The 27808-nt window shown below is 38.2% G+C and overlaps 2 protein-coding genes across 3 annotated transcripts in view; one reads left to right on the top strand and one right to left on the bottom strand.

Annotated features, from left to right (window-relative positions):
• The window catches only part of LOC306890003 (putative flavin-containing monoamine oxidase A), a 34340-nt gene extending 24286 nt beyond the window's left edge, over positions 1–10054 (top strand). Inside the window, exons 10-12 of one of the 2 annotated variants that reach the window (XM_079449450.1) lie at positions 926–1012; positions 5563–5663; positions 8663–10054. In XM_079449450.1, the coding sequence (XP_079305576.1) occupies positions 926–1012; positions 5563–5663; positions 8663–8954 (480 nt within the window). In that variant the 3' untranslated portion in view covers positions 8955–10054. The remainder of the gene's footprint in view (positions 1–925; positions 1013–5562; positions 5664–8662) is intronic. The other variant, XM_079449451.1, reaches the window with a different exon arrangement.
• Positions 10055–19027: 8973 nt separating this feature from the next.
• Positions 19028–27808, bottom strand: part of lrrtm4l1 (leucine rich repeat transmembrane neuronal 4 like 1) — an 80541-nt gene continuing 71760 nt past the window's right edge. Inside the window, exon 4 of the mRNA XM_079449457.1 lies at positions 19028–19863. Within this exon, the coding sequence (XP_079305583.1) occupies positions 19798–19863 (66 nt within the window). The 3' untranslated portion in view covers positions 19028–19797. The remainder of the gene's footprint in view (positions 19864–27808) is intronic.

Genomic DNA, 27808 nt, shown 5'->3' with positions numbered 1-27808 from the left:
GACTTGTTTTCTTCTGCCGAACACAAAAGAAGGTCTTTTGAAAAATGTAGGTAATCAGACAAAATTTACCCCATTGACTTGTATGGACACAAACTACACACCTAGGACACATTTATCAAAATATCTTCTTCTGGGTTGCACAGAAGAAAGAGTCATAAGCTGGGTTTCCATCACGTCATGGAAACGGCAAATTTCAAAATAATAAAAAAATGTATGCTCGCTTTAGGTGTTTTTTCTTTTTTAAGAAAAGGGGTTCATGCAAATAATGGCAGATGGAAACGCATTTGAGGAATAAAATCCTCCAAAAAGTCCAAAAGTCTTCTGATTGGTCAACTGCTTTGGAACTGACATTGATTAGCAGCTCTGCATGAAAAACTTGATACGGTGTCTTAAAAACGTGGCGGTCATGTGCGAAGAGCTGCAAAAGATGTGAGATGCGCAACCATCATGCACGTCTGTCAAACACATGTTTACATAGAAAAAGAATGAAAGAGTAACACATTGGAATGGAAAAACGCGTTTCCCCGAACAGCAGGCATCCACAAAAGCACCGCATTTGTTAAGTTTCGTCTGCTTCCGCAAGTAATTATTGTGAAAATTATTATATTCAGTGTCTTCTCTTACTATTCTTACTGATATGTTGTGCCTGTTTACTATGAAGTGATGGTTGACTAGTTGGATAGAAGCTGCTGCAAAATGTTGCGATGTTCCAAATTTGCGCATAAGTTAAATTCACAACTTTGGATGGAGACCGGGCTATAGGTAGGTTTTGAATGAGATAAGGGTAATAAAAACTAAAAAATACTATACTGTTCATGTTAAATAATGCATTTATTAATGTTAAAAAGTACAAGCTTATTGTAAAGTTTTCCTCATTCTATTTTAACCGACAGCTTATAAACAAACACATCTTTGCTCATTTCAGATGAAGGAGAGAAGAGCTGCTGTCATTTCCAGTCTGGTGAAGTATCTCGGCCCTGAGGCGTCCACCTACATTCACTACCAGGAGAAGGTATGAAGTGAATTCAGCCAAAAGGTGCATTGAAGTCATGGAATGTACAGTCATCATCATCACGTAGAAGTTTGAGATGCAGAAGTGCACAGTATACAGTGACACCAGTGGTGGTCGAATCTGTTGAAGTGGGAAGATGCTAGTTTAGGTCGTAACGGATGCATGGTAACTCAAACTTAAAAAATATATATATTTTTTGCTTTTAGTTTTGGCGTGAGCGGTGTTCAGGGACAACTGCTGGAAAAAGTGTTGTGCTATTTTGTGTTGTCGGAAATGGACTAATCCTTTTTTCATGGATAATTCTTTAGGACACTTTTGGGTCTGTGGAGGTTTGTCTTCATTTAAAAATTTTTTTATCCAAAGCGACTTACAAAGAGTTCAGGGAGCAATAAGCGATATGTCATACAAGAGCAATAGTACAATAGGTGCTAATACAAAGTTACTGGTTTTAACAAAAGCTAGACCACTACCCGTTGAGAGAAGAGGGTTAGTGTACGTTTTTTTTCCTTCATTTGTCTGTCAAGTATTCACAGAATAGGTTTGTTTTAATTAGTTTTTTGAAGGTTGTGAGAGATGTGGTTGACCGGACTGCATTGGGAAGAATGTTCCACCAGGAAGGAGTTGTGAAGGAGAATGACAAACCAAAGGGAAAGGCAAAATAAAGCCCCACCCTACATTTTGATCTCATTTCAGAAGCCGTTTCACTCTGATACACGTCACGAAATGGAAAAGAAGTTAATCGCAACTTCCGTTTCATGATGACTTTAAAGCACTACAGAGGCTGACACAGGACTAAGATGTCTTCACGTTTTTTGCTTCTTTGCCGAAGGATAACGTTGTGGTGAGGAAGGCGGGTCGAGAGTCGTAAGGCGGGGCCGGTGGCGTGAGTGATAGTTGGAATCAGCTGTGCGCGCACCAGTCCCGCATCACGGCTCTCGTCCTGCCTTCCTCACCACAAACATATTTACGAAATGCGCACTGTAGAGCAGTTTGTCCATTTAGGGCTACTGTAGAAACAACATGGAGAATTCCATGTGAGGGTACCCTCGGTGTATGAAGATAGAAATAGCTCATTCTAAGGTAACAAAAACATAACGCTTCATTAAGTAAAGTCTTTATACACCTCTGAAGACATACGTAGCTGTGTATATTAAATTGAATATCTGTCAACAGATCCACCTTAGTCTTACAAAGTGCACCTATAGGACTGTCATGATTCTGCCGCATCATGTTATGTTTCTCTTGGTCTAGTGGCAGGATCATGACAGAGTCTCATGTTTTGTGTGGAGAGAGGCGATTATGGTTTATTTGCTTTGCCATATACTCTCTCGGGTCTCGTCTCTGTTCCCATCCTCTCGTTTCCTTGTTTATTGCTTGTTGATTAGTTCATGCCCGCATCTGTACCCATCTTGATTATTCCCTTATTTAATGCCCTTGTGTCTTCTGTCTTGTGCTGGTTCATTGTGGTTTGTGTGGTGAGTCCTTGTGTCTTGTTAGTTTAGTCCAATCTAGTTATTTTGTATTTTATTCAAGTTTTCTCCCTGTCTTGTCAAGTTTAGTTTAGTTATTCCACGTTCCTGTGTCCTTGTTATGTTACCCCCACGTGGGTCTTTGTTTTGTGTTTATTTATTAAATATCTGTTAACCCCGTACCCGCTGTCTGCACCTGGGTCCTCTGTCCGTGTCTCACCACCCGCGATCATGACAAGGACAGCTTAAACATGCTTTTTAGTCTGGGACTCAAGCCTTAAAGGGATTGTTCACCCAAAAATGAAATTTCTATCAGCATTTACTCACCACTTGTCATGTAAAACCTGTATGACTTTCTTTCTTCTGCAGAACACAAAATAAGATATTTTAAAGAATATTGGTAACCAAAAACTGTTGGTCCCCATTGACTTTTGACTCTTGGAGGTTTTGTTGATTTTAGCTTACCAACTTTCTTCAAAATATCTTCTTTTGTGTCCTGCAGAAGAAAGTCATACAGGTTTGAAATGACAAGAGGGTGAATAAATGTTGACAGATTTTCATGTTTGGGTAAAGTATTCCTTAAAATGGCCTTAAACTGTACCTTGACTAGCATGATATCGGTGTAGTGGCGCTGGTGTTGTACTTGACAACCCTAAAGAAACTCAATCGCCTCATACACTATTAACCTGAGCTCGTATTAACTCAATTTCAACAATAATATATGGTGTGTACTTCCAACCACACGTACAAATGACAACATTTCACAATCTTCAATCGACACAAATGTCAAAGCTCTCAGCTGCTTCAAAGAAATCCCACTTGAAGAATAAATCACAGCAGAATGAGTCAGCATGTGAAAGGAAAACACATTGTCCAGTCGCAGGAAACCTATTAAGAACCCCCAGAGTTCATCACCTATTCCACACTTCCCTCAAAGCCACACAGCTCCGGCCAGTCAAAGGGTGACTGTCACCAAAGGCGCTAACTGAAATGGAAATCGTCTAAATGCACCATTTCACAAAGGAAATGTGAATGTATTCCGTCCGAGGAGGGAAAAAGATGTTCACAAGGCGTAATTGAGATTGACAAACGAGTGGATTGGTTTGCCTTTGACAGTTTTGTAAAATGTTTTGCCGTGGTGTGCAAAGGAGCACTTTAGCACAAAGTGAAAAGGGTGAATAGCCTTGGGCAGTTTTCGGACTGAAGAGGGAGAAAGCGAGAATGTGAGGCGTTTCTGCTGATGGCAAGTCTTCTTTTGAGGTGATCAGCAGCAGTGAAAGGAAGCACGCAATCTTTTTATCTGCAGAATTACCCACAGAGCGGATAAACGTCTCACGTGCCATGCTCAAGGGTGAGGTGTGCAAAGCCTGCAACAAAGCAGATGTGTTCATTTTTTCCTTCGACATGGACGTGAGTGTGGCCTCTGCTTACTGAAGCATCTTGAATTGAACACTCCAGATGGCGTTGAGTTCGTTCGGTGTACAGCAGTTCATTGTTAACTGTTTAACCTCCATTATATAATTCAGAATATGTACACACTGTCTCTTAGAAACAGTGGAAATGTTTCACCAAACCAACGTTTATATATTTCACCCATTTACTTACTATTCATTACACACCTTTACAGTACTTGACAAGAAAAATGCCCTCAGATATTTAGTCTTGCTTTATGAAAGAATTAAGTAAGTTATTGTTTAAAACAAGCAAAAACACTTTGGTTTAAAAATATTCAATTTGTTTCCAACTAGAATCCACCTAGTGATTCTCAGCCATTTCCAGCACTGTATATTTTAAGTATATATATTTATAGAAATAGTCAGAATAACATCTGCCGATACCAATTCAAAAGATTCAAGATATTTTTTAACTTTCTGAATGTAATTAATTCAAATAGCGACTATTAATATTGAAATATTGAAATCAAACTGGTGATATTTCTTAACATTTTCTATATGCAGAGCACAGATTAAATGCATTTTCTGTCCTCTTTTGATTGACAGGATAAAAATCGACAGCAGACAGTGTGAAAAATAGCTTTTATTGACCGATACGGATTATTGGCCGATATATCTCTACTTTAGTAGATGTACTCTAGTATTAAAAACTCCTACTTACTTACACTTCAAAGTGTACTTCCATAAACTAATAAAATGTGCTTTATCAGCTACAAGTATACTATCTAGTACTAACTAGTATAGTATACTATGCTGATAGTATACTAACTAGTATACTATCAGCAAACCTCTACGTTCACTTCTAGTACAATTCCGGTATAAACCAAAGACGTAGTTGTATACTACTTGTGTACTCCATACTGTAGTATTGAAATAGTGCACTTACAATTTACTACTAGAACATTATTGTTAGTATACTTAGAGTACAGTAACTGTAGTTTTTTAAATACTTAAATACTACTTGACATGCATACCTCTTTTAAGGAACAGCATGATGTCAGCATGCTAAATAATGCACTGCAGCTTGCAATACCAAAGCAAACAAAAACCTTGTGTAGATTATAAATAAATAATGAGATAATTTATATCAAACTTGCTAAGTAATAAGAATCAAAAGAATCATACTGTTAGAATGATGTCATGAAGGTAAGGCATTCCAATAATATTGTAACATGGGTAGCCTATGCATGTCTTTAATAACATATTTTATGTACTTCATACTTAATCTAATTATGAATATAGGTAAAAACTAGAGGGAACCACACAGAATTCTCACAAACTTCAGAAGTGACCTTAAAAAAGTTAGATAGTCAATAAGCAGGACGTTAAGGATGATGTGAAGATGCATAAATAAAAACCCACTTGATGTTGTTTGGTTCATTTAAGACAAACAATCCAACTGTCTGCCAAATGTTGTTTGCCAGACATCCAAAAGTTTTGTCAGTGTCATCACAAAAGGCAGCTGCATATTAAATTCACCTCTTCAGGAAAATAAAGCACAGGCTACGTCACAGTCCCAATTAGCAAATGTTTTTCAGATTATTTATTAGCAAGAAATTGGAGGTTACACTGACACTGACCGATGCAAAATGGTAATGCTTGTTTTCGTGCATTGTGATGTGTTCAGGACTGGGCCAAGGAGGAATACAGTGGAGGATGTCCTGTGAATGTGATGGCCCCCGGGATGCTAACGTATTACCACCCCAGTCTTCGAAAGCCCTTCGGCAGGTAAACCAATTTCACCGAGCTCGCAGTGTCCCTTCATGTTCACCAAAGCCTGTTTTAAATCCTAAGTGCTCCATTTCACACCAGCTCTTCTTAAAGGAGTTCACCAAAAATGCAACTTGTCATTATTTAGTCAAGCGTGTCCCAATCACGCTTCTGGAATGTTCTCAACACTACACACTTTCAATGTTTCTTCTTTCGGACACCACATTCAAGTGATGATCTCTGAGATGTTCGTTAGATTAAGGAGACATCCAGAACCCAAATACTCTTTTGTCTTTCCAAACACGAACGCTGTTATTATTTGAAATGTTTTAAGAATCTTCACGCAGACCTTTTTTCACTTAACTGCAGGTCAATAAATGTGTTGCTATGTATAATGTATTTGGTGTTATTTTAGAATTTTACATACTGGTCATTATAATGCTTAATTTTTGGAAACAGGTTGCGTAAAAGATTCTTCACATTTTGAACCTGATCTAACAGATATTTTATATGAATTTGTATGTCGTGTGAAACATAAAAAATGTACGATTACTAGAAAAAAGCAAAACTGAAGCCCGCCCCTAAACCGAAGGTCACAGGCGCGAAAGCAAACCGTACTAAAATGTACGAACGAGATCGTCGGAATGCAAAGGAATAAACTAAAATTAGCCATCTGATCTCAGCTACGTTTTTGCCATGTGTTTTAGTGTTTCTCGACACAGTTTGAATGACACAAGCTGAGAATTCAGCCCCTTCTACCACCGACCTGCCGATACACAGGGTAAAAGTGAGTGTATAAATGCTCCTTTAACCCAGAAGCACAAGCGCTTCCAAACCGCATGACTTAATGTCAGAAGGACGACGCTCTTGGGGGAAAAACGTCTCAAGCCTATTTGAAATTGGCCCGTTTTGCGATTGACAGGGCTGAACAAATGCTCGCCCAAGGAGAACGAAGAGAGCGAGCGCACGCCGGATGCAGTCGAGGGGGAAATTTCCATAATAGAATTAAATCCATAGAGAAGTGAATGAGCTCATCATATAAACGTGGTCGGGGCATGTACGGACTTCTTATTTTGTCTGATACCTGTGCGGGCGGGGCGCTGTGTCCTTAAGGACGCCTGTAATCTGTCCTTGACCCAATTGGAAATGTACGGATGCTAAACTGGATACGTCATCATTTAAAGCATGAATCCATTCGTCCTCTGAATATTTACGAGATTTTTAAGTAGATGTTAATAATTAAAGCATTGAATTAGGAAATGATGTCTGGTCCTCAGCACAAGGTTCTAAAGGAAGCGTCTTGCTTGAGAAGTCTCGGGAGAGACCGGTTCGAGCTTTAGCAAAGCACCAGGCTGTAAGAGATTTTCTACCTGACTGCTTTTGATCCACATATGCAGAGTTAGAAGTACAACTCTTGCTCGCCATAGACTCTGGAACAGAATCCACCCTTTCATGTCTTCACACAGACAAAGAGCATAGGTGAAGAGCACTGTGGGTAAAAGAGATCCCTGAGGGGTTTCATGCACAAGTCCAAGCATCCATAATGCATAAAGAGTAAACAGTGCGGTGGATGGGACACCGTCATGCATAAAGAATTTGTTGTGAAATGCCAAACTACAAAAAATGAAATTATTGTCTTCAGGAAACCAATCAGGGAGCTCTTGTAGGTAGATTATAAACAGACAGGGAAAATCATCTTCTGGAGGACTGTTTATACAATTTTTATACATGCAGAAGAAAGAATCCTGCATGAAGTCCTGCTGGGATTAAAGCAGTGCTTCTCCGCTTTGCGATCCAGATTTGAAATTCACCATCGACACCCGACACAGCACCAACATTTTTTCGTTTACAATCGTAAACAAAAGGTTTTTAAACATGACATGATCAAATATTTAGTTTTATTAGTTTCACAAGCTTTGACGTCAACAACTTTTAACGTCGAACACTTTTTTCCTCCTTTTTTTGCTATCTTAAAGAGATAGGTAACCCAAAAATAAAATTGTTGTCGTCATTTGATTCACCCTTATGTCATTCAAAACACAAAATATATTTTCAGAAAACTGGTTTTGTGTCTCATTGGGTGCCAGTGTTGTTCGGTTACCAACGTTCTTCAAAAAATCTTCTTTTGTGTTCTGTGTAAGAAAGAAAGTCATACTGGTTTAGAATGACATGAGGGTGAATAAAAGGTTTTAGGTGAATTGTCTCTTCAACTCTTTATGTTTCTGTTACAAGTTACATTAAATGGATCATAGCTTTGTTTCCTGGGTCACAACCCACAACCCAGGCCTTTAAGCTTAAGAAATTACATTTTAGTCAAAATCATAACTGACAGCACAAAGGTTACATCCAACTACGTTGTTTTATTTATTTTGATGTGCATACAGGTATTAGGAACTACAGGTGTAACGGTACGCGTATTCGTGCCGAAATGTCATGAACTGTCACGGGCAAAATTTTAAATGAAGTCATCATTCCTATGCCCTACTCCCTTTGAATGGCAGAGCCCTAGGAGTTTAGATTTAGGAGTGAACAGGGCATTTACTTAACATTATGCAGACGTTTGGAATGCACTTTCCTCATTATGTTCCTGTGACAATGAAGCATTATGTCCGTCAGCAGATGTCGCTATTTTAAAGGCATAATTTAAGCATAAAACCTAACTGTTTGCAAATAAACATCCATTTTATATTTTTATAAGTTTTTAAAATATGCTTTATAATATAAACACTAATATTGTGCATTACAAATGCGTCTATTTGCGTCTTTACATTTACTGCTAGATTTGCGTTTGGTGTAAACGCAGCATAACACCGTGTCTACACCGGGCGCGACGAGACACGTCAAAATACTTTAGAAACGCATTATAATTTCAAATTTTGTCCACATTTGATGCGTTGCGGAGCAATGAAACAAATCCATTAAGAACAAGCAGTTTGTCATGTCGCATCCCGCCTGTCTCGTCCGGTGTAGACACAGTGTAAGAGCTCATTTTCAACTGTCCTTACCTCTGTTGATAGGATTCATTGGGCAGGCACGGAAACAGCGACCCAGTGGTGTGGCTACCTCAGCGGGGCGATTCAGTCTGGTCAGCGGGCATCCGTAGAGGTCCTGGCTCAGATTAGCCCATCCTCTCTGTCTCAGCAAGAACTACTGGCAGTGCAGGCTTCTCAGATATCCCGTGACCTGAAAAAGAATTCCGAATGCAGGTCGTCTACCTCGTGCCGCATCCTGGCTGTGGTTATGACTGCAGCTACACTGGTGACTGCTTACCTCCTGGCCAGGCCCCAACTGGGACTCGAATGGATTTGATGGGATTTGCTTCTTTTTTTGGAAATGCCACTAATTTGTGTCTCGGAAGACGTTGTAATTTAGAGCTCATCTTAAATCGGGATGGTTGGGGAACATTGATTGTGGTTTAATTCAAAGAAAATATATTCTGTCATTAAATTCTCTGCATCCATGTTGTTTCAAAGCCTTACGTTATTTCTACCATAGAAAATAAAGGAGACATAAGAGTCATATGAAGTTTAAATGAGCTCTGTGCTATATTAAAATTGTTTATGTGAACAGACTGAAATGTAAGTCGCTAAACTGAAAACGTGCAGCTATTAGATCAAATGTGGTTTGACGTCGGTGAGGTTTGGGCACCAGACACCCGGCGACCAATGACTTCTGATGTAATTGACATCCAAAAACTGAATTTATTCGGTTGTGTTCAGAGGACTCATAACATACAGAACGCCAGTCATAGGGAATAGTTGTTGTTGTTGTTTTCTATATCCTTTCAAGTGTTTTACAAAAATATAAATATAGACAATTTTATTCAAATAAGCTGATGAGAAAATTCTCTTTTTGCGTCACTGAAGCCAAATACATACCAACCTGATCTCACTGAAAATACCAATTTAACGAGGTGGCAAATATGTATCAAACAGTACTAGGTGAATCACACATTTATTTCTAAATGATTATTAGAAAAAAAACAATAGCGAAGCCCCTCCCATAAACCTAACGTCACTAGGATGAAAGCAAACCGTACTAAAGCGTAAGAAAAAAATCTTACAAATTCATACACCTTAGCCACGTTAGGTTGTGTTATTAATTTAGTTTTATAGGTCTACTATATAATATCAAAGTATTATAAGATGATTGTATGTAAGATTAAGATTATGAATGTGAAACATTACATTTCTATATTTAATCTTTAAAGCTGCTTTTGAAACTGCCGTATTATTATTAGGTGATGTGTGTTAGGGGAGTATAAAATATCAAAGCAGAGAATTGACGCAGACACACTGAGAGCTGTCAACGTTATTGTCATGCACAGTAAGTGCCTCTCTGTTTGTCAAGCCTGTGGTACATCTCAATTGTTTCCGGTGCTTTAGAAGAATAAATGCGTTCGGATGCTCAACTTTGTCATGGTTTCTTTAAACATGCTCAGGTTGTGTAATGGCTCTCTCGTTGAGGAGTGAGGCAGGCAGAAAAACAAAGAGAGACTGGATTTGATATAGGCGTTGGCCACGTTGGTGCACTAGTTAACCATCAAGAGACTAGTCAATTAGTGAGCTTGACTAGATTTTTTCTTGCATGATTAAAGTTAACCTATTTTTCCTGTTTCAAGCATGCAATTGCACTTGTTATTTTTTGTGAGCAAACCACACTTGGCTGTTGCTTATAATCCATACAGTACGCTTATAAAGTATACATTTTAAAAACTGCTGGATTATCAACCCATGGTTGGGCCAAATATGGACAAACCCAACCGTTGGGTCAAAAATAACCTATAATGTCTATTTGATGCAAACATGGGATGAGACAACACAGATTATGTTATTTTATACTCAAGCTTTTAAATAGTTTAGTGTATCTTCTTAAAATTGTTAAAAATGTAAATTCTGTCATCATTTACTCCTCTTCTTGTTGGTAACCAAACAGTGCTGGCCTGGCACCCATTCTCTTCTGGAGACAAAAGCCAAGTCAATGGGTGCATTGACATTATGTTGACAAATGATGACATCATTTTTATTTTGGGGTAAACTATCACTTTAACTTAGTCTGTGTGTGTGTTCCCTGGAAATCGACCTTGCAGGGTTGTTATCATAAAAAATATTTACACATTTCTGATCATTTAAATCAACTCAAAAACAGGCCTAAAAAATAGTTTTTTAGTTTAAATTATGGCACTAACAATAACCGAAATTAGTAAAAACTAAACTAGTGCTGTCAGAGTATTACATTATTCACAGATGTTTCATAATTCACAACATTATTAGATTAGATTTTTTTTAGATTCAACTCTATTGTCATTACACATATACAAGTACAGTGTAACGAAATGTAGTTTAGGTCTTAGCCGAAGTGCAGTTAGCAAGTGCAGGATATTCAGTTTGAATAAATACAGCCGGAAATGCATAAACTGATATCCAAAAGCTCCTGCCGGGTGTACGATGTAAATGCACAACTGTTCTGGACGAACAGACCCGAGATGAGCAAGAAATACACTATATAAGCGATGTTCATGCTCCGCCATCTTGGTCTAAATAGTTATTGGTTTAAAAAATTATTGCGATATCTGTAGACTTTAAAATAAATAATAAATAATGCTATCGGTCAAATTGATCTTTTTGTTGTTAAAGGCTTATTAGCCACAACATGTCGGTGTTTGGTCACTTGTTGCTTGTTTTTAATGCCTAAGCCATAAATAAAAAAAGGCTTTTAAAATTTTTCACCAAATTTTCGGGTGCCTTACCGTGATGTGCATTGAAACCACGGTATCGGTCATCGTGATTTGAGATATCACGGTTATTGTTATTGTTCTGGTGTGTTTTGTGACTTGCCTAAACTGAACTAAAAATAACAAAATATGAAAATTACAAAAGAAAATTAAAAACATAGCTAAAAGGTAACAGGAAACTAAAAAATGTAAAAATTGAAGATAATTTAAAGTATTAATAAAACCACAAATAAACTACTGCTGACAAAAGGCCGAAAAAAAATGATACTGATACATTTAATACCACACTTTTATGTGGAATTACAATTTCTATGAGGTATAAAAACTTTTCCAAAGCATGTCCTGTTTCATCAAGGCCCTTAGTTTTGCACGACTCGTCTGCAGTTGGCATGTCAATCCGACTGTAATATACTGTAGCCATCCACACTGAACTGTATCACACGCACTTGCGGATGCACGCGTGTGGCCGCCCACATGCAGCACGGACTCCACGGCTCTGGAAGGGTGAGATGAATGAGCCATTCGTACCGAGCTCGCGTCCCTGTGAAAGTGATTTAATCGCTGGTGCTTGATAACACGAATGATGGAGAAACCTCCCGTCAAGCTTGCATGCTCTTCAAGGGGCTGTTTGACTTCTCTAGTGTTCTGTAGACAGCAGGGGATCGGACTTGTTCGCCCCCGGTCATATTTGACTTCATTACGTTGATCTCATGGGGCATCGGCTTTTCTTTTTCCTCTCGTTTGACCCCCATCAAGATCAAAACCCTGACCAACATATTTTTGTATGTGTCCGATTTTCAAGCTCAAGTCGAGATGTCATACTGTAGCCAGCACAGCACGTCTTACGGACTCTGGCCAGAAGCCACGGGGAAGATGAGTCTCTCGCTATTGTGAGTCTGATTTTTCATTCCATTTGCTAGATTACCTCCGCGTCCTGTCGGATAGCCACACTTCTTCATTTAGAGCAGCTCCACAGTGGGGATTGGCTATTATTTTGGGAGTCTCACGCACCGTTCAATGGCTCTCACAGGAAACGGTTGGAATCCACCGCTTAAAGATTGCATAATGTAACAACTTGTCCCAAGCATTGGCAGATTGCCTGCGTCAGTTTGCGGTATGAGTTATCTGATTCAGAGCAACGCTCCGACTTCACAATCGTGCCAAGATGGAAGGCCGCACACCTGAGGGTAATATGCATACTATTAGAGAGCTAGAATGGACGGGAAAGTCAACAGCGTCCTTCTCTTGCGATAAGATGTGTGGCATCACACTGTGAATCTGTAATATTGAAAATAACTTAGGCCTGGAGTGTTGAAATCGTCTGTATTTAAATGCCTTTCCGTTTGGAAATCGAGCAAAATCACATACCGTTCTGTCTGATTTGAGTTTTTTTGATGGAACAGGCTTTGACATTCAACTTAAATATAAATCATTCAAATGAATATTTCCGTAGGCTTCATAAAATATTACGTCACATTTCAGAAATGTCTGACTTTTGCCAGAGTGGAAAGATTCATAATGTCGATTTTGTACACGTTACCTTTTTAATTCAGTATGACAGATGGCTTTTATTCGTTTTCCATAAAAACTGCTTGCAAATCTGGTTTACAAATATAGCTTGTTCTGGTTTCATCAGACGCAGGCGCTGGGCCAAAGTTAAAGGGATAGTTCACCCAAAAATGAAATTCTGTCATTATTTACTCACCTTCGAGTTGTTCCGAATCTGTATAAATTGATTTGTTCTGATGAACACAGAGAAAGATATTTGGAGGAATGCTTATAACCAAACTCGGACCCCCATTACATTGGACCCCATTCATAACCATCGTAGGAACAATTACTTGATCATTTTTTTGTTCTGCTAAGCACAAAAGAAGATATTTGGAAGAATGTAGAACAGCAAACAGTTCTGGGGCACTTTTGACTACCGTTGTATTTTTTCCTACTATGGTAGTCAAATGGGGTCAAAATCTGTTTGGTTACAAGCATTCTTCAAAATATCTTGGTGAGTAAATGATGACAGAATTTTACCTTAGTCTTACATGTTTCTTCAAAAATAGAATGAGAAATGAGCGGACACAACATAAACAAAGGTTATGTGGCCGAAACTTACATTTACATTCAGCAGCCGCTTTTATCCCAATCAACTTACAGAGAGCTCAGGGAGCAATAAAGCAATATGTCCTAAGGGATGATACCAAGTTACTGGTTTCCACAAAAGCCAGAACAATACCTGTTGAGAGAAAGAACGAGAGGGGCAAGTGTTTTTTCCATTAGACCTCCGCAATGAAGTTTTAAATTAAAAATAGACATAGAATAAAATACTTCACCCAAAAATGAATACTTCATCAAATCTATAGACCTTTCATCGGACACATGCGCCTGGACCGCAGTTAACTTCCGGTTTGTGTTTGGCTAGTGTCTAATAATAATCTAACATTTAAAATTTAATTTAATTTATTATTGTATGTTCATTTTATGTAATAAACAATTTGTTGAATGGGTCCTGTAGTTTGGTTGCATTTAAAGAAACCATTGGAGAGACGAGTTTATCCAAGTAACGGTTCTTCCCCGTTTCATTTGATTGTTATCAGAAATAATCTACAGGCATTCTATTGTTTGTGAATATGTACCTGAAGTTAACTGCAGTATTCTCAGTAACGTTTGTTGATGTTGTCACTTTGAAACCCTCTATATAAGCAACGTGAAAGAGCCACATCTGAGAACTAAATTTTCCCTCTGGGAAGTTTATTCTCGTCTGAGAAATAGTTCATATAATGATTCCTCTCAAGCACTGAAGTCTCGGATCATTTTAACCACTATTTGAACCATCATTCTAAAAGGTTAAAAGGATTTGTCTCCCATGGAAACATTTTGTCCACGCAGTCCCCCTACCAAAGACAGTATAATACAGTCATATATCAACATTAAGGTAGAAACAAATCCTGGCAGCCAATATTTCATCACTATTTTATTCAAAGAGACTATTCAAATAAAACAAGACATTCCCTTACAAGTTGCACTCAGCTGTATTTCATTAAGGTTTTAACTTTCTATTAAATGTTTAACAAGTGCACAGATATGTCATATTGTCCCAGCGAGAGTCAGACTAAAGCGAACGTTTGAACTGTTTTTCTTTTCGCGACTTCTTCTTTTGGATTTCTATTTACAATGGGAACCTCATTTACATGATAAAACAGACCACTGCTTTCTTATCCATTAACAAGTTCTTGCTCTTTTCCATCCAGACCTTGTACTCCTTGAATCTGAGCACTCGGTGTCATCTCTAAACTTTTAATTAGCCTCAAGATGTGTGCCTAAAAGAGATGTTCTGCTTGGGTGTTGCATCAATCCCATGGTCCCTAGAGGATGTAAACCCACACCGGAGATCAAAAGTGGAACAGAGATGTCTTTGCCATGAGATTTTTTCATGAGACCTAATCTCCGAGCAGTCCCTTGACGCCCACATCAATCTGTAAATTGTGTGTCAATCATCCGTGATGCAATCGCACTTTTAATAATCACTGATAGCCTAAAAACGCCGTTTGAAGGAGTATTTTTGAAACAGGCCTGTTCTGTGTGTATGGAATACATTATTCACAACTCCTAAAACTTCTTGTACACGTTGATCCCATGTGACCGTAACATTTTACTTAATAAGTATAAAAACAAATGTAGGATTAAAAAAAATGCTGCAATTATTTCCAACCATACGGCTAAAATCAATAAACATCCTAACCAGAGAAAAATGTTGTTGCTCAGATCTTTCTCTTTCTCAGCTCAGGGGATTTGATGGAGGTCGCAGTTGTATTTTTTGGCAGAGAAAACTAATTCTCAGTATCAGATGTTTCTCCTAAGATTGCTCAGAAGAAATAAAACAGAAACATAAGCGACACAATTGTTCAAATGCATTGTTCAGGATAGTTCATTGATGTAAAATTTCAACAAAATGAAACTTCAGGGGTGACAAAGTCCTCCAACAGCAATGTGAAAGACTGACAGCATGACAAAACACATGAAAACATTATGACACAAAACAATATTTTCAAATGTTCAAATACTACTGTTGCTTAAAAGTGAAAATGAACTTGTTTTTCCTTCCAGTATTTGAGGTCTGAACAAATAAAGTTTTTTTAAATAAAATGTTTTTATTTACCTGTTTCTGCAGTTTTCATCTTCTTCAATTCAAAGCAAATAGAAACAATGGTAACACTTCAGTATGGGGGGCGATTCTCACTATTAACTAGTTGTTATTAACATGCCTATTATTGGCATATTGGCTGTTTATTAGTACTTATGAAGCACATATTCTGCATGACCATATTCTACATCCCTAATCCTATACAACTACCTTACAAACTATTAATAAGCAATTGTATTGAGGAAAATGTTGTAATGAATGGTTTGTTAATAGCGAGAATTGCCCCCTTTACTGAAGTGTGACTGAAACAATATTTGTATTGTTAGCAGTTCACAAAATAAAACAAAAAACTCAAATTTTACCTAAACACTATAAATAGTCAATTCAGAAAAACTGTTTTTATATTTCGCAATTGTCTCTTAATCGATTCTGTGGCTGTAAATAAAATACATATTTTACAAGATAAATTTTTCTAATCATTTTTTAGCATCATTGAATATCCTATGCACATACTGTACTAAGAGTCGATCATCTAGGCAAAGTGTTTAATGGAAAGAAAATGCTTTAGACTGAAGGCCCACAACAGCTTACCGGGTCACCTATGAAGAAAAATAAATCCTTCTAATGCACAAATTGAATGAAGTACATTCATTAGTCCAAGTTTCTGTTTGACATTTAACACATAATGCCCTTGAATCCATCCGGTCTGTTTTGCAAATCCGATTTCGTTGGTCTTTTGTATTTGAGCGCTGTACTCTCGGGATGTCATGATTGAGGTTAATGGAGCACATAACAGCCAATATCTAGATGCGGTCAGGTCTTCTGAACGCAGGCCTCGTCCAGTAAGACACCGTTGACTGGGCTAAATGTCAGGGCTTCTTGCCGAACGTGAAGGGAAGGAGCTGGTGAATAATTCATGGGCATAGTTAGGTCGAACACAGTGCTGAGTCTGTTTAGCTGTCGCCTCGGTGGGACGAGAGAGACGATGGGGGAGCTAGAACGGAGCAGGAAAACATCAGAGCTGATTTGCCATCTGGACGTCGTGTAAGACAGCTTGACGCGTTCCTGGAGGACTTTACACGGGGCATGCTCTTCACGTTAACCCCCTCTCGAGAAATGACTAATTATGTCACGCTGGGATGAGATTTGAACTAGAAATGCTTTCTTTCTCCGGCCGTGACCGGAGCTGGCGTGGATCGGACAGACCTTCAGGTTTACTGGACTTGTATTAATCTGACAGCATCACAAAGAGGCCACACTTAAAGAAAGATTGTAAGCGTACAGACGCAGGAGAAGTAGCCCAGACTTTTTCTTTCTGGCTTTTTTCTACTCACACTGACAATGATTTTAGCTCAAATGGAGGTCAAGGGGTTGATGTGGGTCGTATGAATTTCTGCCGCAGCACTTCCTGAATATGATGCCTTAGGAAACGTGTGGCTTTCTTGCAGATACTGACTTTTTAATTCTCAAATTTGAATATTAAACTTTCCCAACTTTGTGTTGTTGGATCAGCATTCGTCGAAAATAAATGGGCTTCGGGTCACTTTGTCACTACAGATATCTGTTCGTGTAAACAGCCCTGTAAACACACAAGTTTCCTGAACAAGTGCCAAAGATTTATTGGGACTCACTAACACTATAACCCAAATAGAAATGCTACAAAATGTTTATGAACCTTATTTCGTTTTGTAACTTTATTACAGCTCAAAAGTTGTTTCATTGTCATTTCTATGGTAACACTTTATCCTGGTTAGTACAGTGTGGTGAGGAAGGCGGGACGAGAGCCGTGAGGCGGACCGGTGGCGTGAGTGATAGTTGGAATCAGCTGTGCCCGCTCCGGTCCCGCATATCTTACGGAGGAGATCGGGAGTTTAAGAGGACGAGTGGCAGACGGAGAGGACCGGGCCCGGACATTTGTTAAGTTTGTGTTTATGTTCTTGAGGCCGGCAGTCAACTGTGAGGTGGCTGCTGGTCCTTTATTGTTTGTTTATTTTGATTAAAGTTTGTTTAATGTTCGCCGGTTCCCGCCTTTATGGATCTTCATTACATGCAGTACTTGTAGTTAATTATTAATGCTCAATACTTAAATAAATCTACAATTACACTGGAACACAAGACACTTAAAGTGATCGTTCAACCAAAAATGAAAATTCTGTCATAATTCAATAACCCTCTTGTCATTTCAAACCTTCCACAGAACGCAAAAGATATTTTGAAGAATGTTTGAAACTGAACAGCACTGCCGTCCCATTCACTTCTACTCTATGAACATTCTTCAAAATATATTTTTTGTGTTCCGCGGAAGAAATAAAAAAAATAAAAGTTTGAGCAGAAATTTCTTTGGGGTGAACTTAATCTTTCAAGTGTAACCCTGCAGCGTGTATAAACCAGCTGCATTACGTGTTCTGCGAGTTCAATGTCGTCCAGCCCACTCGTGTTTTCACAGTAATTTCATTTCTTCTCGCTGGAAAATCGATATTGTTGAGTAAAATGTGAGCATATATTAATCACATATTCATAAAAAATGAGTCAATCGATGCTCATTTCCCTTTGACAAATGTGTATTTCTCACCATTGATTTTGACAAGGTTCTCATTAGAAAACAGAAATTGGTGGCGTACAATTTATATAATGTGTTACAAAATGAAATTAATCAATTAAAAGTGGGCAGCAAAGATATTTTACAGAACAGCTGTACTTTTAAATGTAAATTCTGCTGGACCCTGAATAAAAGACTGAACAGGTCATCTATTCAATCAGCTGATGAAAAAACTGAATACACACAAACAGGCACTCTCATCCTTAACACACATTTGACAGGTAAGGTGTGTCATTTCTGTACCACTGTGTCATCAAACAGCTTTGTAAAAAATAAATGAATAGATAATAATGAAATCATTCCTAATACTGCAATGAAATATATACGACCCAACCCCTTTGGTCGACCGAACAGATAATAAACATAGTTTAAGTTTACTGCGTCTGAAATTGCATACTGTGATTTAGATATCAACCATCAAAACGGTATGTTATATACTGTAGTAGGTGTTGTATGACTACACGTTGGACATACTGCCATGTTTTCATTGCGATGTGACGAGTATATGACGTATTAACAACTGCGCAAAAATAATGTACGTAGTTGTTGGTAAACAAGCGTAATTTAATGATGAGGAATGTTATGTGGCCGAAACGTAACTTCTTTGCTGAGGTCTACCAGAATCAATAACTGTTGAGTAATAGAATTAATATACAATTAAATATTAATATAAATTAATATATATCTAAATTAAATGTTAAATATCGAATATATTCAAACCAAACACAGACCAGAAGTTAACTTAGGGCCAGGCGTGTGTGTCAGATGAAACAGTCTATATAGCATGATAGTGGGCGATTTCAGACACAGGGAAATTTAGCGTTAGTGCTAACTTATAGCTGCTTATTAACCTAGGATTAAAAAAATACAGCATTTCAACATGGTAAGAAATTTCACACTCCACACTTGCTTTCAAAATGTGTTATCCTTATTTTAAATCTTGACACGTGTACACACATTTTCTTACAAACATTAACATGTTTACACACTGACCAATATAATGACATTAGTCATTACAAAGTCCATCACTGTTATAAAGGGCTCTAAATAAAACAAAACTGTACAGAGTAAATCCAGCGGACCACCAAAACGAATCCAATATTAGATAGCAAGCATACGAGTTTCACCCTCAAAGTCATTTTTATTATGAGATATTCTGATAAACAAATTTTGAGTGGATTTCCATTAAATAACAAAGTTTGGGCTTTAAATTCCAGAGGTGTATGATAAAAGACTGTGGTTTTAGAGTTTATGTAAAGATCCCACATACAGTGTCAAAAGTTTAGTTGATCTGGCGCTGGGTATTTCATAAAAGGCTGGATACATTTCATTTCTTTTTATTTGAGTGCTGTGACCCTGTTCCATTCGGTCCACCTGGAGGCTTTATCGACACCCCGATGAACTACACACCCACCTGTATGGTCAAGTCTGTCCAGGTGAATTAGAGATCAAAGTGGGCCATCCAAAGAGAATTGTATAAATATGCATCTGAGGATTCGCCGCAGCTGTTCTTTTTCTCAAATGTCCAATTTGTGATGATTCAGGGATATCCGGAACAATCTCGAAGCAATAACAATATGAGTGGCATGACGGGAACAAAGGTTGATGTGATCGGTATGATGCAGGTAGGCACAAAAGTCCGCCTGTGGATTACTTTGTGGTGAACAAAACATTTTTGTTAGTGTGTGGTGGGCATATCTCCAATCCAAGCTCCTGGTAATGGTCTCGGACACGTGTATTTATTCTGCAGGTAACAAACAAGAGATAAGAAGATTAGCATCAAACAGTAGATGGTTCACATTTGTATTGCCCAAAATGTCAATTGAAGAGGGATCCGATTTGTTAATAATGCAAGGTACGCATTAGTTTAGCAACATGCAATCTGAAGTGAAGCCAAACAGTCATGAATGAATATTAAAGGAACCGTTCACTCAACAATTCTGTCATCGTTTACTCATAAGCTCCCAAACTTCTTAAAGCTTCTAAAAGGGAGTTTACCTGGTGTACAAATCATTAAATGTGTTTAAATAGATGATTTTCTTAACGCGATTATTCACAACCTTTTTGTGTGATAAACTTCTATGAATCGCACACTTATAGTGAAATTAAACATACACAATTTATTTCGTTTCACATGTTTATTTTAGTGATGTCAATCGATTAAAAAATAAAAACTAATCACACATCATGTTTTTAAATACACTTTTGATTTCACATTTTATCTCCACATTAATGTTGAAGAAACCCATTTCTTTAGCAGCATCGTTTTAATATTGCAACTGATGTCTTTATTAAATATAATTGTATTTTCTACTAATGAAACCCATTATAATAAGTGTGCTGTCTAACAGGTAGGAAATATACAGAAGTTAAATCAAGTTCTCAAACACTTGACAGTTTTTACTGCTAAATACATGAAATACAGAAGAATCCTCATAAGGCTTCCAAATTACATTGATTTCTTCTTTTCTTTTGTTCATTGCGCCATTAACCACGTTTGGTGTGAACACTCTACGAGACATTTAAAAAAATATATATATACAGTTTCACTAAAATCATGTCTATATTTTATAATAAATATTGGCTTTCGGACTCAAATTTGCTAAGTTACTAACATACCCTAATTATTTGTTAAATTCACCTACCAGCATAAAATTTCACAGAGACGAGGCCAAGCGGTTGGGAAAGAGAAAGGTTAATTAATATGCATAAGTAAATGTTTTTAATTCAAGTAGCACTCACTATGAAAATTATGATTGTAATAAAATGCTTTTTAAATATACTATATCTCTTGAAAAGTAATCATTTGTCTGTACGGTGCATAACAAAATAAACTATTCTACCATCAGGAGGCATAACAAATACATTTCAAATCATAATTAAATCTCCATAATAATTCAGGTAGTACCTCCGGCCCATCTAATTTTCTGTTACAAACCGACCCGGCCCCCCATAAAAGACAGGGAATTATGTGGCCCTTGCAGAAAAACGTTTGGGGATAATACATGCTAGCATCAACCAGGAATACCTTAACACAGTAAACGGCTTATAGACTGTCATGAATCTCAGGACAGAACCCAGGTTCAGTAAGGTTCTGAGCAACAAACAGAAAATGCTCCAAAAAAATTCTAAATTAACTAAATAAAGAAAATTAATAATTTGCCATTGGCTATGTAATGGGGAGGTAAAAACAAGGGCTTCAGTCGGACTCGGGCTGAGAATTCTGACAAGCCGTCGGACAAGGGCCGGGGCCTGAGCGTTTAAGGCCAGGGCTGGTGAGGGCCTAAATTTGAGGCCTGTGCAGGGCTCTAATGCTAACATGTTTTGTGTGTTGTTTTGTGTTGTGTGTTATGTTATGTTATGTTGTTTAAATCTGCTTTTTATAAATAAAGCAAATGAGGACTGCAGCTATAAAACTTTCAGGAGCGTTTTTCGCAACTTTACGGACTTTATGTTCATTATATTTCAAGATGATAGCTTTTGTGAGAGACATAGACGACATTCAGTACATTTTTCACAAAAAAACTGACACCCCAGCTCTCCTTGACATGTTAATGAGAGTTGAAGAAAGTCAGACATGCTGGTTTGGAATGAAACGCGGGTGAGTATACGAGTGCTGAATTGTCATTTTCCGGCTGAACCGTTTATTTAAAGCAGAAGAAAAGTTTTAAAGTTGGCGAAGCAGCAGTCATTTGGCAGCTTGCTTTCAATTAAGATGCAATCTAAATCTGAGTCAGAAATCGACTTATGGCAGCACATTGTGTGCTATTATTGTTAAGACATTAAGAGTTTTGACGATGACATTTAACCAGCTCACGTGAGCATGAGCAAACAAATGACCCTGAATACAAATTCGAAATTTGCATCGAGAACAATGATTATCTGAATTATCCTCAAGAGCAGCAAGGATTGCTTAAACATGAAAACCAAAAGGAAAACAGCTTTGAAAACATGTTACACTATCAAGATCTGAGAAATTGTTTGATAAATTGAGGAGAACCGGGAGCTTGCCTTTTCTATTCATAAAAATGAGAATCCTCCCTTTCAGAGGGATGAAATTTAGCTTGTTTTCACACACAGGAAACTCAACGCTTGTCAACTTCTGCTTCGCTTTACTAGGTAGCTGCTAAATCTTAGTGCAGATTTGATGCCCCAAACTGTGCATTAGTCTGAGACAGAAAGAAAAAACTAAAATTGTGTGAATTATGTATTGTGTTGAGGTAATGATGAAATTACTAAACCATGAAGTGGGACGCTTCGAATCCTTAAGAGAGAATGCAAGCAAAAACAGGGAGACCAAACTTTAAACAATTGTTCGAATGAAATCTTTAATCTTTAAAACAACAATAAGCAACATAAAATGATACCTCAAGTGGATTCACTCTACATAGTGAAAAAAAATGCTCAAAATCAAACGTTGATGCTCTTTATCTCATAATTAGATTATGTTACTTTAGCCTGGATTTTACAGACTGGGTCACATTTTTCCTGTATTTTCGACTGTATCCTTACAAATGGTAATGTGTACGATCTGCCCATTGCAATGAAGTAATGCAATATAAAGGTTGCACAATTGGACAATTGAAGTTGTGACATGTATCCCTTTGAAATTAAGAATTAAATAAAAAAAAGGTTATTGAGATTATAAAAGGGAAAGAAAGAGACGGTTCTTCAAATAACCTTATTATTGAATGGATTTCTGTGGAACCAAAATGGTCATGTTTAGCCTTGTAGGTAAACAGTTTAAATCCTACAAAATTATTTTTTCATGTTTTGGGGAAAACGTAAAAATGCAGGATGTATTCTGTGAGGTTGATATTAGGAAATGGAATATATCGTTTGTACAGTATGAAAGTGCACAGCACACCACACCACAATCTGCCAAATCGCAGATTCTAAATCTGCTCAGTTGCTTTTTGTGTCTAACAGCAACGATAACTAAGAAAGGACAGTTTTCCACTGTTCCAAGACTACATTCAAGATGCCTAAGGGTGAGCTTTGGTTTTCTTGTAGGCAAACCTGCTGACACAAGGTGAAGCCCAGATTTCGAACTCAGGTGAACTTTTACAAGACGTTGAAAGTGTCTTTGGTAACTTAGAACTGCGAAAATGAGTTCTGCCTTGCAGAACAAAAAAGGGTGCACAGGCACTTCAATGCACTCAAAACGAATGCTCAAAGCAGACGCTCATCGCACTAGAGCGCTAAAACGCATACAGCACATATCCTTGAGCTCTGTGACCAGGTACATAGAGGGGTTGAAGGAAAACGATAAATCCCTGACATCCCTTTTGTGTTCTGAAATATTAATACAGCAGAGAGGAACATTTGTTATGGCCTATGTTCATAAGTGAATATTCACATGACTGCTTGACTGACGCAGTTTGAGCTTTTCAGTGGATGTGATATTAATAATCACATTTGCCCCTAATTCTCGAAATACACTGTATACATGCGAAATACGATTTATTTTGTGTATTTGAAACAGACCGATGATATGCAACATCATTCATTTCAAACAATAGTATGCTACATTGTTGTCTCATTACCTTTTCACCGTTACCATCCAATTATCTTGGACACTGGATATGTATATCTGTTATGGATATGCCTATATATATATTGTCCAGCTAATAAAATATGTATTTAATATCTAGTAAATATCTCACCATCGCCAATAGCAGCGCTTTCATATCGTCGCTGTCCTTCCGAAACCTTGTATGTCCAAATTCGCTGCTTTTCAGGGAGTAACACTATACGTTTTAAATGGTTAAATACTGTGTTGTCGAAGCCGACAAGCTGTTTTTAATACTTTTCATTGGTTAGATATTTGCCAAACGGTGACAAACATAATGAGTGAATAATAATAATGGTGATTTATGGCAGGAAACACTTTATTTAAAGCCTGTGTATAATAAATTATAAAGGGTTATTAAAGGGTATGATGCATTATAATTGTTCATAATGTGTGTTGTAATGCATTAAAAAGTTGTTGTAAAGAATTATAACCAAATTTAAAATGCAAAGCGTACAAATTAAGTGATAAGTGTTATAATGTATTAACTGTAGTTACAATTATTCATGAGAAAATTACAAGGCATTATAAGGTGCATACATTAAAACTGCTTTTATAAAGCATTTTACATACACTCACCTAAAGGATTATTAGGAACACCATACTAACAGTGGCGGCGCCAGGGGGGGTCTTGGGGGGTCTCAAGACCCTTCCAAAAAACGCCTTGACCCCCCATTAGACCCCCCACCCCTTCCTGATTAAAAAATATTTTATATATATCCTGGATAAAGATTTAAAAATTGTTCTCTTCAAACTACGCAGAACAATAATAATTAATAATTAATCGACATATAAAAAATATAAACATAAGAATCAAAGCGACGCCTCATGAACGTTGCTGTCGCTGCGCCTTGCGTCATTACGTTCAAGACGGTGTCGCGAGCCCGCAAGAGCTGCTACGCACTTTTCTTGAAGCTAAAAATGGATCGTTTTGTAATACCTAAAAAGGGCGGAGGAGACAGGTGAGCGATGGAAAGAAATGGCGCTTCATCGAGCGCTACAGCGGGCACGCATGTTGGGAATCCTGACGGCGGAGAGCATTTAACTGGGGATTTAATCCATGGCTCAGCCGAGAAACCAAGACAGCCTCAACTAAAATCATACCCGCGTCGTTCTTTTGGATTGTAAATATGTTTTCTGTCATGAGTGTGGCCAGTGCTGCCGCTCCCACGCGCATCACGTGCGTTGCGTAAGGCACCAAGTGATGAGGGGGCACCAAAAATAGCGTAATGAAAAACATTTTTTTAAATCTAATTTTATTTCATTAGGCTATAGAAAAATTATTAGGCAGGCACATTTCAGCCATGTATATGTAAGAAAACCGGCCGAACATTCCCATATCACCACCACCCGCAGCAGCGCCGGTTGATCGCGCGTGCGCCTGACGCAGTTTGACAGATGGTTGCCTAGGCAACTTATTTGGAAATGGCCCCGAAAAGACATTAGGAGTCAGGATAAGAGATAAGAAAGAAGAAGAAACTGCGAGATGATGCCCGTGCATCACATGCTGGTATGTCCATGTTTAATTAACTTAAATTCGGGAAATGTGGATGTGCTGCTACTAATTCTGTTTACTGAAGAAAAGTTTGCACTTTCAAATGTGTAGTGTGTGTTGGCTATTCTACATATGTTTACAAAGTCAGCAAAGCTGTGAAGATTTTACTTTCTCTATTTAGTGTTCCTAGGTTTTATACTGCGATGCTGCTATTGTGTTATTGGTATTGAGTTATATGTTTGGTAATAAAAAGGAAACTGGCAAATTATAGGGTGGGGGGGGTCATCATAATGGAATTATGCTTAGGGCACCAATATGGCTAGCAGCGGCACTGGGTGTGGCAATTAAAGTTCGAGCATATTGTTGGCAAACTACAATTGATTAATTAATTAAAAACAAAGTAGTTGATATGCTGTGTTGTTTTATTTGTTTAGTAGCATTAATATGCAGCTATTAGCCGTGTCCACTGTATTTTCTGTCGGTTTTCATGAGACCCCCCTTTAAATGACCAGGACCCCCCATTGACCCCCCAATCAAAATTGTCTGGAGCCGCCACTGCATACTAATACTGTGTTTGACCCCCTTTTGCCTTCAGAACTGCCTTAATTCTACGTGGCATTGATTCAACAAGGTGCTGAAAGCATTCTTTAGAAATGTTGGCCCATATTGATAGGATAGCATCTTCCAGTTGATGGAGATTTGTGGGATGCACATCCAGGGCACGAACCTCCCGTTCCACCACATCCCAAATGTTGTGTCTCTCAGGATAAAAGATGCTCTATTGGGTTGAGATCTGGTGACTGTGGGGGCCATTTTAGTACAGTGAACTCATTGTCATGTTCAAGAAACCAATTTGAAATGATTCAAGCTTTGTGACCTGGTGCATTATCCTGCTGGAAGTAGCCATCAGAGGATGGGTAAATGGTGGTCATAAAGGGATGGACATGGTCAGAAACAATGCTCAGGTAGGCCGTGGCATTTCAACGATGCCCAATTGGCACTAAGGGGCCAAAAGTGTGCCAAGAAAACATCCCCCACACCATTACACCACCACCACCAGCCTGCACAGTGGTAACAAGGCATGATGGATCCATGTTCTCATTCTGTTTACGCCAAATTCTGACTCTACCATCTGAATGTCTCAACAGAAATCGAGACTCATCAGACCAGGCAACATTTTTCCAGTCTTCAACTGTCCAATTTTGGTGAGCTCGTGCAAATTGTAGCCTCTTTTTCCTATTTGTAGTGGAGATGAGTGGTACCCGGTGGGGTCTTCTGCTGTTGTAGCCCATCCGCCTCAAGGTTGTGCGTGTCGTGGCTTCACAAATGCTTTGCTGCATACCTCGATTGTAATGAGTGGATATTTCAGTCAAAGTTGCTCTTCTATCAGCTTGAATCAGTCGGCCCATTCTCCTCTGACCTCTAGCATCAACAAGGCATTTTCGCCCACAGGACTGCCGCATACTGGATGTTTTTTCCCTTTTCACACCATTCTTTGTAAACCCTAGAAATGGTTGTGTGTGAAAATCCCAGTAACTGTGAAATACTCAGACCGGCCCGTCTGGCACCAACAACCATGCCACGCTCAATATTGCTTAAATCACCTTTCTTTCCCATTCTGACATTCAGTTTGGAGTTCAGGAGATTGTCTTGACCAGGACCACACCCCTAAATGCATTGAAGCAACTGCCATGTGATTGGTTGATTAGATAATTGCATTAATGAGAAATTGAACAGGTGTTCCTAATAATCCTTTAGGTGAGTGTATATGCCTTAAGTAACATGTTATGTAACACTTCAGTATGGGGGGCAATTCTCACTATTAACTAGTTGCTATTACCATGCCTATTATTGGCATATTGGCTGTTTATTAGCATTTATAAAGCACATATTCTGCATGACCATATTCTACATCCCTAATACCTAAACCTAACAACTACCATAACTATTAATAAGCAACAAATGAAGAGTTTATCCGGGAAAAAATTGTAGTCAATGGTTTGTTAACAGCAAAAATTGCCCCCTATACTGAAGTGTGACCAAGTGGGAAAGGTGAACAACTATTTTAATATGTTATCAACAAGTTCAGAGTATTGTAAATGGCCCAAGATACCAATATTAGCAGCGACAGCTAGTAGTAGCATGCTCCACAACAGTGAAGGGTGAAATCACAGGGCAGATAAAACCGAGACTATCCTGTGATTACCAGCCAAAGAGCTGCCACCAGCTTATAACAAAGCGACAACAGATGTCGATGAAACGGACAAGGTGAAAGACATTTAACACCGTAAGATTAACGGAGACGTACGTGACTGTATATTTTAACACGGAGATGCACAGGAACCCATAGCAGTAAACTGACTTAACTAATTAGCGAGGTAATAAGTCTCGTCTGGCTGAACCTCAGCACCTCCAATTAGCACACACTGGTTACGAGCCAAGTTAAATAATGGATGAGCGACTTCCTCTTCACACACACGCATGCGTTTCCCTCATCTCCGTTCAGGAAAGTCAAATGAACTGTGCTTCAGATTATACGAGTGAGGTTTAATTAATAGCAGAAAGATGCTGTAATTATTCTGGATAGTGTCAGAAGTATGTCAGGCTCAACCGGTGAGCAAA

The sequence above is a fragment of the Barbatula barbatula genome (assembly GCF_947034865.1).
Source record: "Barbatula barbatula genome assembly, chromosome: 24".
NCBI classification, from domain to species: Eukaryota; Metazoa; Chordata; class Actinopteri; order Cypriniformes; family Nemacheilidae; genus Barbatula; species Barbatula barbatula.
This window is presented reverse-complemented; position numbering and strand designations above follow the sequence as displayed.